The sequence below is a fragment of the Anabrus simplex genome, chromosome X, assembly GCF_040414725.1.
Source record: "Anabrus simplex isolate iqAnaSimp1 chromosome X, ASM4041472v1, whole genome shotgun sequence".
Taxonomy (NCBI): domain Eukaryota; kingdom Metazoa; phylum Arthropoda; class Insecta; order Orthoptera; family Tettigoniidae; genus Anabrus; species Anabrus simplex.
In genome coordinates this window covers 222217078-222233196 of record NC_090279.1, presented here as the reverse complement: position 1 = coordinate 222233196, position 16119 = coordinate 222217078, and the positions used below count along the sequence as shown (strand labels likewise).

The following is a 16119-nucleotide window of genomic DNA, read 5'->3' as shown; positions in this document are numbered from 1 at the left end:
CTAGGTACCAACTGATGAGCCCACCCTAGCACACGAGAGCGAAACGCTGGCAACCAAGAATGAGCTAGCTGGAAAATTTATAATGTCCAATAACGGACCATTTATATTGGTATTATAAATTTGCTCATTCAGGACAAATATTTCAGATTCCCTATGGGAATCAACATCTATATCATCTGATGGCCAAGCAGGCATCAATTTTTAGTGATGAGACAGTCTCTTAGTGCATTGGCACTGCCGGTGGCTCCAGTTGGCCTGCGCAGTGGCCTCCACGGTATGCACTAGCCAGCGTATTGGTAGGTGTGCTAGGTACCAACTGATGAGCCCACCCTAGCACACGAGGGCGAAACCCTGGCAACCAAGAATGAGCTAGCTGGAAAATTTATAATGTCCAATAACGGACCCTTTATATTGGTATTATAAATTTGATCATTCAGGACAAATATTTCAGATTCCCTATGGGAATCAACATCTATATCATCTGATGGCCAAGCAGGCATCAATTTTTAGTGATGAGACAGTCTCTTAGTGCATTGGCACTGCCTTTGGCTCCAGTTAGCCTACGCAGTGGCCTCCACGGTATGCACTAGTCAGCGTATTGGTGGGTGTGCTAGGTACCAACTGATGAGCCCACCCTAGCACACGTGGGCGAAACGCTGGCAACCAAGAATGAGCTAGCTGGAAAATTTATAATGTCCAATAACGGACCATTTATAATGGTATTATAAATTTGCTCATTCAGGACAAATATTTCAGATTCCCTATGGGAATCAACATCTATATCATCTGATGGCCAAGCAGGCATCAATTTTTAGTGATGAGACAGTCTCTTAGTGCATTGGCACTGCCGGTGGCTCCAGTTGGCCTGCGCAGTGGCCTCCATGGTATGCACCAGCCAGCGTATTGGTAGGTGTGCTAGGTACCAACTGATGAGCCCACCCTAGCACACGAGGGCGAAACGCTGGCAACCAAGAATGAGCTAGCTGGAAAATTTATAATGTCCAATAACGGACCATTTATATTGGTATTATTAATTTGCTCATTCAGGACAAATATTTCAGATTCCCTATGGGAATCAACATCTATATCATCTGATGGCCAGGCAGGCATCAATTTTTAGTGATGAGACAGTCTCTTAGTGCATTGGCACTGCCGGTGGCTCCAGTTGGCCTGCGCAGTGGCCTCCACGGTATGCACTAGCCAGCGTATTGGTAGGTGTGCTAGGTACCAACTGATGAGCCCACCCTAGCACACGAGGGCGAAACGCTGGCAACCAAGAATGAGCTAGCTGGAAAATTTATAATGTCCAATAACGGACCATTTATATTGGTATTATAAATTTGCTCATTCAGGACAAATATTTCAGATTCCCTATGGGAATCAACATCTATATCATCTGATGGCCAAGCAGGCATCAATTTTTAGTGATGAGACAGTCTCTTAGTGCATTGGCACTGCCGGTGGCTCCAGTTGGCCTGCGCAGTGGCCTCCACGGTATGCACTAGCCAGCGTATTGGTAGGTGTGCTAGGTACCAACTGATGAGCCCACCCTAGCACACGAGGGCGAAACCCTGGCAACCAAGAATGAGCTAGCTGGAAAATTTATAATGTCCAATAACGGACCATTTATATTGGTATTATAAATTTGCTCATTCAGGACAAATATTTCAGATTCCCTATGGGAATCTACATCTATATCATCTGATGGCCAAGCAGGCATCAATTTTTAGTGATGAGACAGTCTCTTAGTGCATTGGCACTGCCGGTGGCTCCAGTTGGCCTGCGCAGTGGCCTCCACGGTATGCACTAGCCAGTGTATTGGTAGGTGTGCTAGGTACCAACTGATGAGCTCACCCTAGCACACGAGGGCGAAACGCTGGCAACCAAGAATGAGCTAGCTGGAAAATTTATAACGTCCAATAACGGACCATTTATATTGGTATTATAAATTTGCTCATTCAGGACAAATATTTCAGATTCCCTATGGGAATCAACATCTATATCATCTGATGGCCAAGCAGGCATCAATTTTTAGTGATGAGACCGTCTCTTAGTGCATTGGCACTGCCGGTGGCTCCAGTTGGCCTGCGCAGTGGCGTCAACGGTATGCAGCAGCCAGCGTATTGGTAGGTGTGCTAGGTACCAACTGATGAGCCCACCCTAGCACACGAGGGCGAAACGCTGGCAACCAAGAATGAGCTAGCTGGAAAATTTATAATGTCCAATAACGGACCCTTTATATTGGTATTATAAATTTGCTCATTCAGGACAAATATTTCAGATTCCCTATGGGAATCAACATCTATATCATCTGATGGCCAAGCAGGCATCAATTTTTAGTGATGAGACAGTCTCTTAGTGCATTGGCACTGCCTTTGGCTCCAGTTAGCCTACGCAGTGGCCTCCACGGTATGCACTAGTCAGCGTATTGGTGGGTGTGCTAGGTACCAACTGATGAGCCCACCCTAGCACACGAGGGCGAAACGCTGGCAACCAAGAATTAGCTAGCTGGAAAATTTATAATGTCCAATAACGGACCATTTATATTGGTATTATAAATTTGCTCATTCAGGACAAATATTTCAGATTCCCTATGGGAATCAACATCTATATCATCTGATGGCCAAGCAGGCATCAATTTTTAGTGATGAGACAGTCTCTTAGTGCATTGGCACTGCCGGTGGCTCCAGTTGGCCTGCGCAGTGGCCTCCACGGTATGCACTAGCCAGCGTATTGGTAGGTGTGCTAGGTACCAACTGATGAGCCCACCCTAGCACACGAGAGCGAAACGCTGGCAACCAAGAATGAGCTAGCTGGAAAATTTATAATGTCCAATAACGGACCATTTATATTGGTATTATAAATTTGCTCATTCAGGACAAATATTTCAGATTCCCTATGGGAATCAACATCTATATCATCTGATGGCCAAGCAGGCATCAATTTTTAGTGATGAGACAGTCTCTTAGTGCATTGGCACTGCCGGTGGCTCCAGTTGGCCTGCGCAGTGGCCTCCACGGTATGCACTAGCCAGCGTATTGGTAGGTGTGCTAGGTACCAACTGATGAGCCCACCCTAGCACACGAGGGCGAAACCCTGGCAACCAAGAATGAGCTAGCTGGAAAATTTATAATGTCCAATAACGGACCCTTTATATTGGTATTATAAATTTGCTCATTCAGGACAAATATTTCAGATTCCCTATGGGAATCAACATCTATATCATCTGATGGCCAAGCAGGCATCAATTTTTAGTGATGAGACAGTCTCTTAGTGCATTGGCACTGCCTTTGGCTCCAGTTAGCCTACGCAGTGGCCTCCACGGTATGCACTAGTCAGCGTATTGGTGGGTGTGCTAGGTACCAACTGATGAGCCCACCCTAGCACACGAGGGCGAAACGCTGGCAACCAAGAATTAGCTAGCTGGAAAATTTATAATGTCCAATAACGGACCATTTATATTGGTATTATAAATTTGCTCATTCAGGACAAATATTTCAGATTCCCTATGGGAATCAACATCTATATCATCTGATGGCCAAGCAGGCATCAATTTTTAGTGATGAGACAGTCTCTTAGTGCATTGGCACTGCCGGTGGCTCCAGTTGGCCTGCGCAGTGGCCTCCACGGTATGCACTAGCCAGCGTATTGGTAGGTGTGCTAGGTACCAACTGACGAGCCCACCCTAGCACACGAGGGCGAAACGCTGGCAACCAAGAATGAGCTAGCTGGAAAATTTATAATGTCCAATAACGGACCATTTATTTTGGTATTATAAATTTGCTCATTCAGGACAAATATTTCAGATTCCCTATGGGAATCAACATCTATATCATCTGATGGCCAAGCAGGCATCAATTTTTAGTGATGAGACAGTCTCTTAGTGCATTGGCACTGCCGGTGGCTCCAGTTGGCCTGCGCAGTGGCCTCCACGGTATGCACTAGCCAGCGTATTGGTAGGTGTGCTAGGTACCAACTGATGAGCCCACCCTAGCACACGAGAGCGAAACGCTGGCAACCAAGAATGAGCTAGCTGGAAAATTTATAATGTCCAATAACGGACCATTTATATTGGTATTATAAATTTGCTCATTCAGGACAAATATTTCAGATTCCCTATGGGAATCAACATCTATATCATCTGATGGCCAAGCAGGCATCAATTTTTAGTGATGAGACAGTCTCTTAGTGCATTGGCACTGCCGGTGGCTCCAGTTGGCCTGCGCAGTGGCCTCCACGGTATGCACTAGCCAGCGTATTGGTAGGTGTGCTAGGTACCAACTGATGAGCCCACCCTAGCACACGAGGGCGAAACCCTGGCAACCAAGAATGAGCTAGCTGGAAAATTTATAATGTCCAATAACGGACCCTTTATATTGGTATTATAAATTTGCTCATTCAGGACAAATATTTCAGATTCCCTATGGGAATCAACATCTATATCATCTGATGGCCAAGCAGGCATCAATTTTTAGTGATGAGACAGTCTCTTAGTGCATTGGCACTGCCTTTTGCTCCAGTTAGCCTACGCAGTGGCCTCCACGGTATGCACTAGTCAGCGTATTGGTGGGTGTGCTAGGTACCAACTGATGAGCCCACCCTAGCACACGAGGGCGAAACGCTGGCAACCAAGAATTAGCTAGCTGGAAAATTTATAATGTCCAATAACGGACCATTTATATTGGTATTATAAATTTGCTCATTCAGGACAAATATTTCAGATTCCCTATGGGAATCAACATCTATATCATCTGATGGCCAAGCAGGCATCAATTTTTAGTGATGAGACAGTCTCTTAGTGCATTGGCACTGCCGGTGGCTCCAGTTGGCCTGCGCAGTGGCCTCCACGGTATGCACTAGCCAGCGTATTGGTAGGTGTGCTAGGTACCAACTGATGAGCTCACCCTAGCACACGAGGGCGAAACGCTGGCAACCAAGAATGAGCTAGCTGGAAAATTTTTAATGCCCAATAACGGACCATTTATATTGGTATTATAAATTTGCTCATTCAGGACAAATATTTCAGATTCCCTATGGGAATCTACATCTATATCATCTGATGGCCAAGCAGGCATCAATTTTTAGTGATGAGACAGTCTCTTAGTGCATTGGCACTGCCGGTGGCTCCAGTTGGCCTGCGCAGTGGCCTCCACGGTATGCACTAGCCAGCGTATTGGTAGGTGTGCTAGGTACCAACTGATGAGCCCACCCTAGCACACGAGAGCGAAACGCTGGCAACCAAGAATGAGCTAGCTGGAAAATTTATAATGTCCAATAACGGACCATTTATATTGGTATTATAAATTTGCTCATTCAGGACAAATATTTCAGATTCCCTATGGGAATCAACATCTATATCATCTGATGGCCAAGCAGGCATCAATTTTTAGTGATGAGACAGTCTCTTAGTGCATTGGCACTGCCGGTGGCTCCAGTTGGCCTGCGCAGTGGCCTCCACGGTATGCACTAGCCAGCGTATTGGTAGGTGTGCTAGGTACCAACTGATGAGCCCACCCTAGCACACGAGGGCGAAACCCTGGCAACCAAGAATGAGCTAGCTGGAAAATTTATAATGTCCAATAACGGACCCTTTATATTGGTATTATAAATTTGATCATTCAGGACAAATATTTCAGATTCCCTATGGGAATCAACATCTATATCATCTGATGGCCAAGCAGGCATCAATTTTTAGTGATGAGACAGTCTCTTAGTGCATTGGCACTGCCTTTGGCTCCAGTTAGCCTACGCAGTGGCCTCCACGGTATGCACTAGTCAGCGTATTGGTGGGTGTGCTAGGTACCAACTGATGAGCCCACCCTAGCACACGTGGGCGAAACGCTGGCAACCAAGAATGAGCTAGCTGGAAAATTTATAATGTCCAATAACGGACCATTTATAATGGTATTATAAATTTGCTCATTCAGGACAAATATTTCAGATTCCCTATGGGAATCAACATCTATATCATCTGATGGCCAAGCAGGCATCAATTTTTAGTGATGAGACAGTCTCTTAGTGCATTGGCACTGCCGGTGGCTCCAGTTGGCCTGCGCAGTGGCCTCCATGGTATGCACCAGCCAGCGTATTGGTAGGTGTGCTAGGTACCAACTGATGAGCCCACCCTAGCACACGAGGGCGAAACGCTGGCAACCAAGAATGAGCTAGCTGGAAAATTTATAATGTCCAATAACGGACCATTTATATTGGTATTATTAATTTGCTCATTCAGGACAAATATTTCAGATTCCCTATGGGAATCAACATCTATATCATCTGATGGCCAGGCAGGCATCAATTTTTAGTGATGAGACAGTCTCTTAGTGCATTGGCACTGCCGGTGGCTCCAGTTGGCCTGCGCAGTGGCCTCCACGGTATGCACTAGCCAGCGTATTGGTAGGTGTGCTAGGTACCAACTGATGAGCCCACCCTAGCACACGAGGGCGAAACGCTGGCAACCAAGAATGAGCTAGCTGGAAAATTTATAATGTCCAATAACGGACCATTTATATTGGTATTATAAATTTGCTCATTCAGGACAAATATTTCAGATTCCCTATGGGAATCAACATCTATATCATCTGATGGCCAAGCAGGCATCAATTTTTAGTGATGAGACAGTCTCTTAGTGCATTGGCACTGCCGGTGGCTCCAGTTGGCCTGCGCAGTGGCCTCCACGGTATGCACTAGCCAGCGTATTGGTAGGTGTGCTAGGTACCAACTGATGAGCCCACCCTAGCACACGAGGGCGAAACCCTGGCAACCAAGAATGAGCTAGCTGGAAAATTTATAATGTCCAATAACGGACCATTTATATTGGTATTATAAATTTGCTCATTCAGGACAAATATTTCAGATTCCCTATGGGAATCTACATCTATATCATCTGATGGCCAAGCAGGCATCAATTTTTAGTGATGAGACAGTCTCTTAGTGCATTGGCACTGCCGGTGGCTCCAGTTGGCCTGCGCAGTGGCCTCCACGGTATGCACTAGCCAGTGTATTGGTAGGTGTGCTAGGTACCAACTGATGAGCTCACCCTAGCACACGAGGGCGAAACGCTGGCAACCAAGAATGAGCTAGCTGGAAAATTTATAACGTCCAATAACGGACCATTTATATTGGTATTATAAATTTGCTCATTCAGGACAAATATTTCAGATTCCCTATGGGAATCAACATCTATATCATCTGATGGCCAAGCAGGCATCAATTTTTAGTGATGAGACCGTCTCTTAGTGCATTGGCACTGCCGGTGGCTCCAGTTGGCCTGCGCAGTGGCGTCAACGGTATGCAGCAGCCAGCGTATTGGTAGGTGTGCTAGGTACCAACTGATGAGCCCACCCTAGCACACGAGGGCGAAACGCTGGCAACCAAGAATGAGCTAGCTGGAAAATTTATAATGTCCAATAACGGACCATTTATATTGGTATTATAAATTTGCTCATTCAGGACAAATATTTCAGATTCCCTATGGGAATCAACATCTATATCATCTGATGGCCAAGCAGGCATCAATTTTTAGTGATGAGACCGTCTCTTAGTGCATTGGCACTGCCGGTGGCTCCAGTTGGCCTGCACAGTGGCGTCCACGGTATGCACCAGCCAGCGTATTGGTAGGTGTGCTAGGTACCAACTGATGAGCCCACCCTAGCACACGAGGGCGAAACGCTGGCAACCAAGAATGAGCTAGCTGGAAAATTTATAATGTCCAATAAAGGACCATTTATATTGGTATTATAAATTTGCTCATTCAGGACAAATATTTCAGATTCCCTATGGGAATCAACATCTATATCATCTGATGGCCAAGCAGGCATCAATTTTTAGTGATGAGACAGTCTCTTAGTGCATTGGCACTGCCGGTGGCTCCAGTTGGCCTGCGCAGTGGCCTCCACGGTATGCACTAGCCAGCGTATTGGTAGGTGTGCTAGGTACCAACTGATGAGCCCACCCTAGCACACGAGGGCGAAACGCTGGCAACCAAGAATGAGCTAGCTGGAAAATTTATAATGTCCAATAACGGACCATTTATATTGGTATTATAAATTTGCTCATTCAGGACAAATATTTCAGATTCCCTATGGGAATCAACATCTATATCATCTGATGGCCAAGCAGGCATCAATTTTTAGTGATGAGACAGTCTCTTAGTGCATTGGCACTGCCGGTGGCTCCAGTCGGCCTGCGCAGTGGCCTCCACGGTATGCACTAGCCAGCGTATTGGTAGGTGTGCTAGGTACCAACTGATGAGCCCACCCTAGCACACGAGGGCGAAACGCTGGCAACCAAGAATGAGCTAGCTGGAAAATTTATAATGTCCAATAACGGACCATTTATATTGGTATTATTGCATCAGTTGAGCGTTGGCAATGATAATTTTTTTGCACAAATTAATATAATTATTAATCTTAATGTTTCTTAAGGAATGCTTTGTCCGTGACTCTGTTATTTTTACATAAAGATTACTATTCTTGGATGTTAGTGGAATGAAGCTACTTGTGACATCAGCTGTAGTAATTAGACAAAATAAATGGTTGTCTCTTTATTTAAATATGAAAAATCTTATTTTGAATGTTTAGGAAGTTGAATGGATGTAGAGCTCGTACAAGCAGAGGAGAAGCACTAAGCCAGTATTACTCTGTGGGAACACATTCTCATCTGAAGATGCCACAAGTACAAACTAATTTCTTCACACCCAAACCCGTTCAGTGGTTGTTAATGTCCGTGCTTCGTGATCCCTCGAAAACCGAACGAGTTGGCCGTGTGGGTAGGGGCATGCAGCTGCGAGATTGCATTCGGAATATAGTGGGTTCAAACCCCACTGTCAGCAGCGCTCAAGATGATTTTCCATGGTTTCCTGTTCTCACACCAGGCTGGAGTTGTACCTTAATTAAGGCCACGGCCACTTCCTTCCCATTCCTAGCAGTTTCTTGTCCCATCGTCGCCATAAGACCTACCTATGTCAGACTGATGCAAAGCCCCCCCCCCCCTTTTTTTTTTTTTTTTTTTTTTAAATCCCTCAAAGCTCAACATGCACTGAACAAGCTTCCAAAGCAACTGGTGTATCGTTTACTTCCGTCTGGCGAACTGAGAGTGAATTGCAAATTGTCAATGCAGGCAAATCCTGATCACTTTTTACACCTGTGTAGGAAACTCCTAGAAGATCTAGGAACTTCAGGCAATTTTAATGGGCAAGTCATTTGCCATGAGGATACCCACTTTAAAGAAAATTCATGCTAAATTACAGTACAATAAATTTTGAAGCAAGTATGAACACATTCCATAAAATACTTTGCATTCTAGGATTCTAGTGGATGAAGGCAATGAATAACAGAAATAAAGCAAATGAATAGATTACGTAAAGAGTGTAAGGAAATGGAGTGACAAATCACTGCAGGGCCTGGCTGAATTTGTTTCAAGAGAAAATGGAATTGTATATTATTATTTATGCCGGTGGTGAGGACAGTTTTGTACCGAATGCCTATGTAAGATTTAAATCTGACCAGAAAATGGGATTATCACAATAACAGGCAAAAGAGGGTCTGGTAGCAATAGTGCTCCCATGCATGCGAGTGTGAACAATGTAACTTGGGTGTCCCTGATTCTGATCTGTGATATCAGAGAAAATCGTATTCTACATTTCAAAAAAAGAACGTACCAAGCCGACGTAATGACTTGGAAACAGACTCTCCAGGTTTCATCAGTTCCAACATCTGACGATACACAGGGATGTGGTCAAACGGCGATGCTGGACTGGATTCCTCGTCGCTGTCCTCATTCTGTGCGTCCTCATCACGCTGCTTTATCTGTGAACAGAAAGTGGAACTGTAGTCTGATACATACAGTATCTAGTACATAGCAGGCAGACTAATGGGTGCGTTACGCCTGCTGTTCGTGAAGCGCCATGGACACGTCTACCATCTGCTTGGGATTTCTTTTTTCACTCTGCTGACAACTATGACACACAGCTGGTCTTGGTGAACAAGAAAACCTAATGCTACAGAGGCTGGACGACGGTACGGCAACACGTTGCACAAGACTTTTTGCGATATCGAGAGGTGTAAAGTGACATGCTCGCTGGGGTTCGTGAGGGTGGGGAGTCTCGAACCAGAAACAAGACAATCGCTCGATTTTTGAGGCTCATTTGACTCCGTTCATGAATGCTCAGTGCTTTCCCATCAGCTCGAGGATCCCTGAACGAGCAGGATTACAATCGTGGCGAGTAGATAAGAAACAAAAGCTCACTCCTGAGAAGAGGGTGTAATGCCTTGTGTTTTCCGAGGACAATGTGATTAGGCGAAAGTCGCATTCTCCAATGAGAGCACGTTTTCCTCAGCGAATGTTGGGTCAGTACACATTTCGCCCTTTTGCGCACCCAACACAACCCAGCATACGTGGCCGAGCATCAGCACTCTGGCCCTGTATCTGTTGGGGTTGGATGAGCTGTCACGGGATAGGAATGTTGCACAGAATTGAGCAACATCACACTGCCAGGCAATGTGCGAATATTTTAGAGAATACCACGATTCCCTCCATGCGGGTGCATCACCCTGCCAGTGCTATACATTTTCAGCAGGACGTGTCCCCGATGCGCACGTCGTGATTAGTTCAGTAATGGTTTGCAAGGTCAGGTGGAGCTTATGGACTGGCCTCTTTGTGAGGCAGACATGAAACGTATCGAGAACGTGTCGGCTGAGACAAAGACAGTAATGGTGGAGTCCTGCATGACCCCACGCCAAATACGAACATGCTGTCTGGAATGTAGTGGAGCCTGAGACAAGATGGCAGATGACGACAATACATGCTTCCGCCCTAATCAATTCTATGGCAACACGTTTGGAAGAGGTCATGCAGAACGGCAGCAGAGGACCACCCAACAGCCCTTTTCAGGACCACAAATAAGCCCACTCAGTGTCAATAATGGCACAATAAAACAAAGGAAGTTACGTCACTCGCAATATACATTAGTGTAGGACCAAAAATATTTTATCCTACTGAGACTCAAACTCTCGACACCACAGGTGATCAGCAGAAGCCTTGGCTGACAGAGCGTGCACGTTCAGAGGCATCTCACAAAACTATAACATGACTGCTGCACAAAATATAGTGCGTAAGTTACAATATTACAAGTAATGCAGTCACGACCCCAGCCGAGAAACATAGCAAAGCGTCCTATGGCCGTATAAAGACAACGAAATAGAACGTAATGTGTGTCCTATCCTCCCATCTGTACAGAATACGTACAACACACTGAAATGACATTACGTGTAATAAATTTCATGAAATGAAATGATTTGAGAGAAAGGCTTCTTCTTCCCCCGTTCTCACATGACATTCTGCTACTGCAGAATGAACAATAACAGCCACCAAAATAACAGTAACCTGACATTGCTCGTACTTGTGTTTTTTAATCTAAAATAATGCAAACAGAAAATCCATACGTCTCACAGTTACAAACAGTGCAATGAACATCACAATTGTTCCATGTTTTCTTTATGAGCATGTTTCTATGATAGGAATGAAGTATTTATTGATGATAATAATAATTGTATGGTCTCGGCTAACATGTGCAGACACATTAAGTTGATGCCATCTGGCTGTCTGCTTGTCAATTTTGACTTTCCATTTTCCCCTAGGCCACATATAATTTAATTAACAAAGTTTTATTCTACCTACTCAATACCTTACAATAATCCCTATGTAGACATTACAATGTGTTGTTAAGGGACTAGTTTCGACACTGTGTGGGTCATCATCAGCCTAAATGAGGTACACTCTTATTCGCCAATATCCCAGAACAATATTTTGTTAATAAGATGATAAAATGAGCTATATGTGATAATGTGCATATAAAATGGTGAAATGCATGAAATGTTAGGTGAGATAAAATTGTATCGTGGCAATGATCAATAAATAGTGAATTGTCCAAGTTTACATATTGCAGTGAGACTATAAATATAGTACCACATCGATTTTTACAATAATGCTTGTAACATTATATTTTACATATCCATTAAAATTGCATAATGATAAAAGTATAAAATGCCGGTCTGAATATAAAGTCCAGATGCTTCTAGTGAAGTCTAGCGTTCACAGAGGGTATCTGTCTTGCTTAAAGTCCAGTGTTTTATGATTCAGAAAATGCATGCAGGCTGAATATAAGCGACTTCTTAGAGTATAAGGAGTTCTGCATATGATGAGAGGTGAAATTCCCAATCCAAGATGGAACCAAAAGAAGCTTGCGCGGCTTGACCGCTAGTGTGCAGCCTCTGGGCCAATGTGTGTACACAACAAACATTCAATATTTTGACAGAAGATGTAATTGAACGCTAGACTTCACTAGAAGCATCTGGACTTTATATTCAGACCGACATTTTATACTTTTATCATTATGCAATTTTAATGGATATGTAAAATGTAATGTTACAACCATTATTGTAAAAATCGATGTGGTACTATATTTATAGTCTCACTGAATTCGTAAACTTGGACAATTCACTATTTATTGATCAGTACCACGATACAATTTTATCTCACCTAACATTTCATGCATTTCACCATTTTATATGCACATTATCACATATAGCTCATTTTATCATCTTATTAACAAAATATTGTTCTGAGATATTGGCGAATAAGAGTGTACCTCATTTAGGCTGATGATGACCCACACAGTGTCGAAACTAGTACCTTAACAACACATTGTAATGTATACATACGCATTGCAATTATTGTAAAGTACTGAGTAGCTGGAATAAAGCTTTGTTAATTAAATTATATGTAATCTTAAATCAATACAGAACCAAAAATGAAATTCATAACATTGGCCCACTAGATGACACAGTTTTAATGCATTTTGTCATCAGAGATCTTTTACATGCTAACATCACAAATGTGACTACTTCTGCCAGGGAGACAGTGTAGCAGTGAACGAACCTTCACCCAGTCTATGTTCTCCAGCCAGTTGTCTTTGATCACTTTGCCTTCCTTTTTCCAGTGGTAGTTACCCTCGGTGTCGAAGTGACCTTCTTGTAGCTCCTCCTTCATGTTGAACGGAGTGATCTGCACCTCTCCGTCAAAGCCTGCGGCTCCTTCCTCCTGCCCTGCGCTCGTAACAGAAAGAGCTCGTCAGGATCTGACAAGAACTGGGACTCAGCAGGAAATTCTGTCTTTTCTCTCTATACAGGATACTGCACCACTCAGCAACACAGACAAGTCTCATGGTGATGATGCGACAGGAAAGGGCCAGCAGTGGGATGGAAGCAGACCTGGCTTTAATGAAGTTACAGCCTGATGTGAAAATGGGAAACCACAGAAAATCATCTTCAGTGCTGCCGACTGTGGGGTTCAAACCAACTATCTTCCGAATGCAAGCTGACAGCTACTGTGCTGCCCCTCACTTAGTGTGCCTGAGCGTATGGTGTAGTCCTTTCATAACATTAATGGTCCCAATTTAAGAGTACTCTTACCGTGGTGTGCTACCAGCCCACCCTAACAAGTAAAACATCACATATTCCAAAGTAGCCAGGTGAAGGAACGCTCCAATTGGCTGAAATTATGCAAAAGGGCGTCGTTCCCATAATTCAAAACCTAGTTTGATGTCATTACCAACTATGGCAAAATAAAAGCTCCTAAATCAATGGCAAGTTCAAATTCCACTGTCGGCAACTGTGAAGACCATACCTTCAACATCGTTGTCAGCCATTATTTCACAATTCTTTCTCTCCCTATCGTCCTCTTCGTTTTAATCCAGAGAATTCTTTCAGTCAACAGTAACTTTCCGTTATTTCCTCTTTTCATACCAGCCAAATGCTGGGGCTGTACCTTACTATGGCCACTACCGATTCCTTCTCAGTCTTAGCCCCTTCCTATCCCATCGTCGCCGTAAGACGAGTCTGTGTCAGTGCAACATTTAAACAAATAGTAAAAAAAAATTAACATGCACACATCTTCCCCCTTGTCTTGGCGATTTCTTCCAACAGCTGGTAGCTTTGTCCTCTCACAACTAAGGGAAGTGACAACGGTGAGTGAAACAAAGATAACATCATCTTTCATGTTTGTTATAGCACACTTTCTCCATACTAGTACAGGACTATTACCGAGCTTCTACCCAACTCTTATACATCAAAACAGAATTATACACTTCCAAGGAGAATCCTGTGCAATATGCCTGAACAGAGTAATGCTTCATTCTCACTCCAAATTACAGTCAATACACATTACGGTTAGTATATATGAAAAACAGTTAGGCTAGTAAATATCCACTGAAACTAAAAAATAACAGATGACATCCATATAGATATGCTATCTTTAACACTAGTCTAAAGTCTAGAGAGAATAAAGCAAAAAGCATTTTCGAACATACATTTAAGAGTAAAATGTAACACTATACCTTCAATGTCGTCATCTGCCATTATTTCGTAATTCTTTCCCTCTCCATCGTCTTCTTCGTCTGAATCCAGGGAATTCTTTTTGTCAACCGTAACTTTGGCTGGCTCGGCGAGCCAGTCTTCTTCCAAATCGTTCACCGACATTGCGCCTGCTATCAAAATAAAATGTGGATGAACATTTTCATCAGTTTCAGAGCGAGACTCAAGAATATTTGACAACCAAGAAATCCAATACAGAGAGGTTAGGAGAAATGTTTACACAATATAAACAAAATGCCAACATGAAGATCTATAAAACTCTGATCATGACACTAAATGTATGTTACCAACAGTTTAAAATAACAATTACTCTAAGTAAACAGCTCTGTCTATTTCGAAGATCCAATAAAAAATTTCCCAATAACCTCAACGTCAAGACGTGAAAGCGACATGACACCAAAATCCAATATCAAAGATAAGAGTATAGAATATAAACAGAAAGGATACATAACTTGTATTTCTTCTTTGATCTGCCATCGTCTCAGATTGTCGATAATTGTCTCGGCAAGACCCGACAATTCTGGAGACTTACCACAATGGTAATTTACAGATGTTTCAGTGTAAGGGTACGGCAGAAGCGGATCTGATGATATTACAAAAATATTATAACCGGTCCCATGGTAGCGTGACAGCTCTCACTCGAAAGCCCCGAGTTCGATTCCCTACCACGTTCGTAACATTTACCTGGACCTGAGGGTTAGTTTGAGGTCCACTCAGCTTACGTAAGGAACTATCAGAACCCGATCTAAAGAACCAAGAGTAATAGCCGAGAGGATTCGTGACACAGGTCATGCATCACCTCGTAATCTGTAGGTTTTCTTCCCTTGTGGGTGGGGGTAATAGAATAATATCTACGGTATCCCGTACCTGTCGTATGTGGAGACTAAAAGGGGCACCATAGGCTATTAACTGGGAAGCGCGAATTGGCAACAGTGAGACCATTAACTGAGTCCTGGCATTGTTTCTACTTACTTGTGCCAGGCTTATCGCTTTCATCTATCCTATTCGACCTCCCTTGGTCAGTTCTTGTTCTTTGCCGACCGCGACGGTATTACGTTTGTGAATCCTATGGAGTCATTCATTTTCACGTCCTTCCTGACCCTTGTCTTTTTTTGGGGCCGATTCCTTCATTTTTCCAATTGTCTGACCTTGCATTTTTTCCCTCTGATTAGTATTAATAGGGGATGGTTGCCCAGTTGTGCTTCCTCTTCCTACCTGTGATTTTTTAAGAAATAGCCACGGTCGACTTGATGTGATGCACTATGAAACTCAAACGTAGCGTAGATCTAATCGGCTGTGATCCCAGCTACGTCGTCCACAAGCCGGTATTAAGAGCGGACGTAGATCCAGATGGCTGTGAATCAACGCGGGCGTTTAAAAATGTGTGCCTTCTACTGTGTGCCATTTTATGAATCCGTTGAGGTGTCATTCAAAGATTCAGTGGTGAGTTGTGTATGTTATAATGCCTTTATGAAAATGAAATACGTGTTTAATATATCAGGCAAGCACGAGACGAAAATACGTGTGCGGATTCTCGGTGCACGCTGACCTGTAGCTCTAGGGGAGGTTACATTCACAGTTTCAATGCGGTAGCGTATAATTTTGCGACACAGAAGGAAAGGAGAGCTGATTTTATCTCGATGGATCCCTGGTTGCATTTAAAGCAATTTTATTTTGCATATACATG

At 43.6% G+C, this 16119-nt stretch overlaps 1 protein-coding gene across 5 annotated transcripts in view; it reads right to left on the bottom strand.

Annotated features, from left to right (window-relative positions):
* Positions 1 to 15663, bottom strand: part of holn1 (CD2 antigen cytoplasmic tail-binding protein 2 homolog holn1) — a 42593-nt gene extending 26930 nt beyond the window's left edge. The window contains exons 1-4 of one of the 5 annotated variants that reach the window (XM_067159290.2): positions 15648 to 15663; positions 14396 to 14545; positions 12940 to 13106; positions 9662 to 9809 (exon numbers count right to left, since the gene is read on the bottom strand). In XM_067159290.2, the coding sequence (XP_067015391.1) occupies positions 9662 to 9809; positions 12940 to 13106; positions 14396 to 14537 (457 nt within the window). In that variant the 5' untranslated portion in view covers positions 14538 to 14545; positions 15648 to 15663. Of the gene's footprint in view, positions 1 to 9661; positions 9810 to 12939; positions 13107 to 14395; positions 14546 to 14742; positions 14841 to 14884; positions 14925 to 15647 lie in introns of those variants that run through there. The other 4 variants (XM_067159286.2, XM_067159287.2, XM_067159288.2 and 1 more) reach the window with 4 other exon arrangements.
* Between the last annotated feature and the right edge of the window lie 456 nt (positions 15664 to 16119).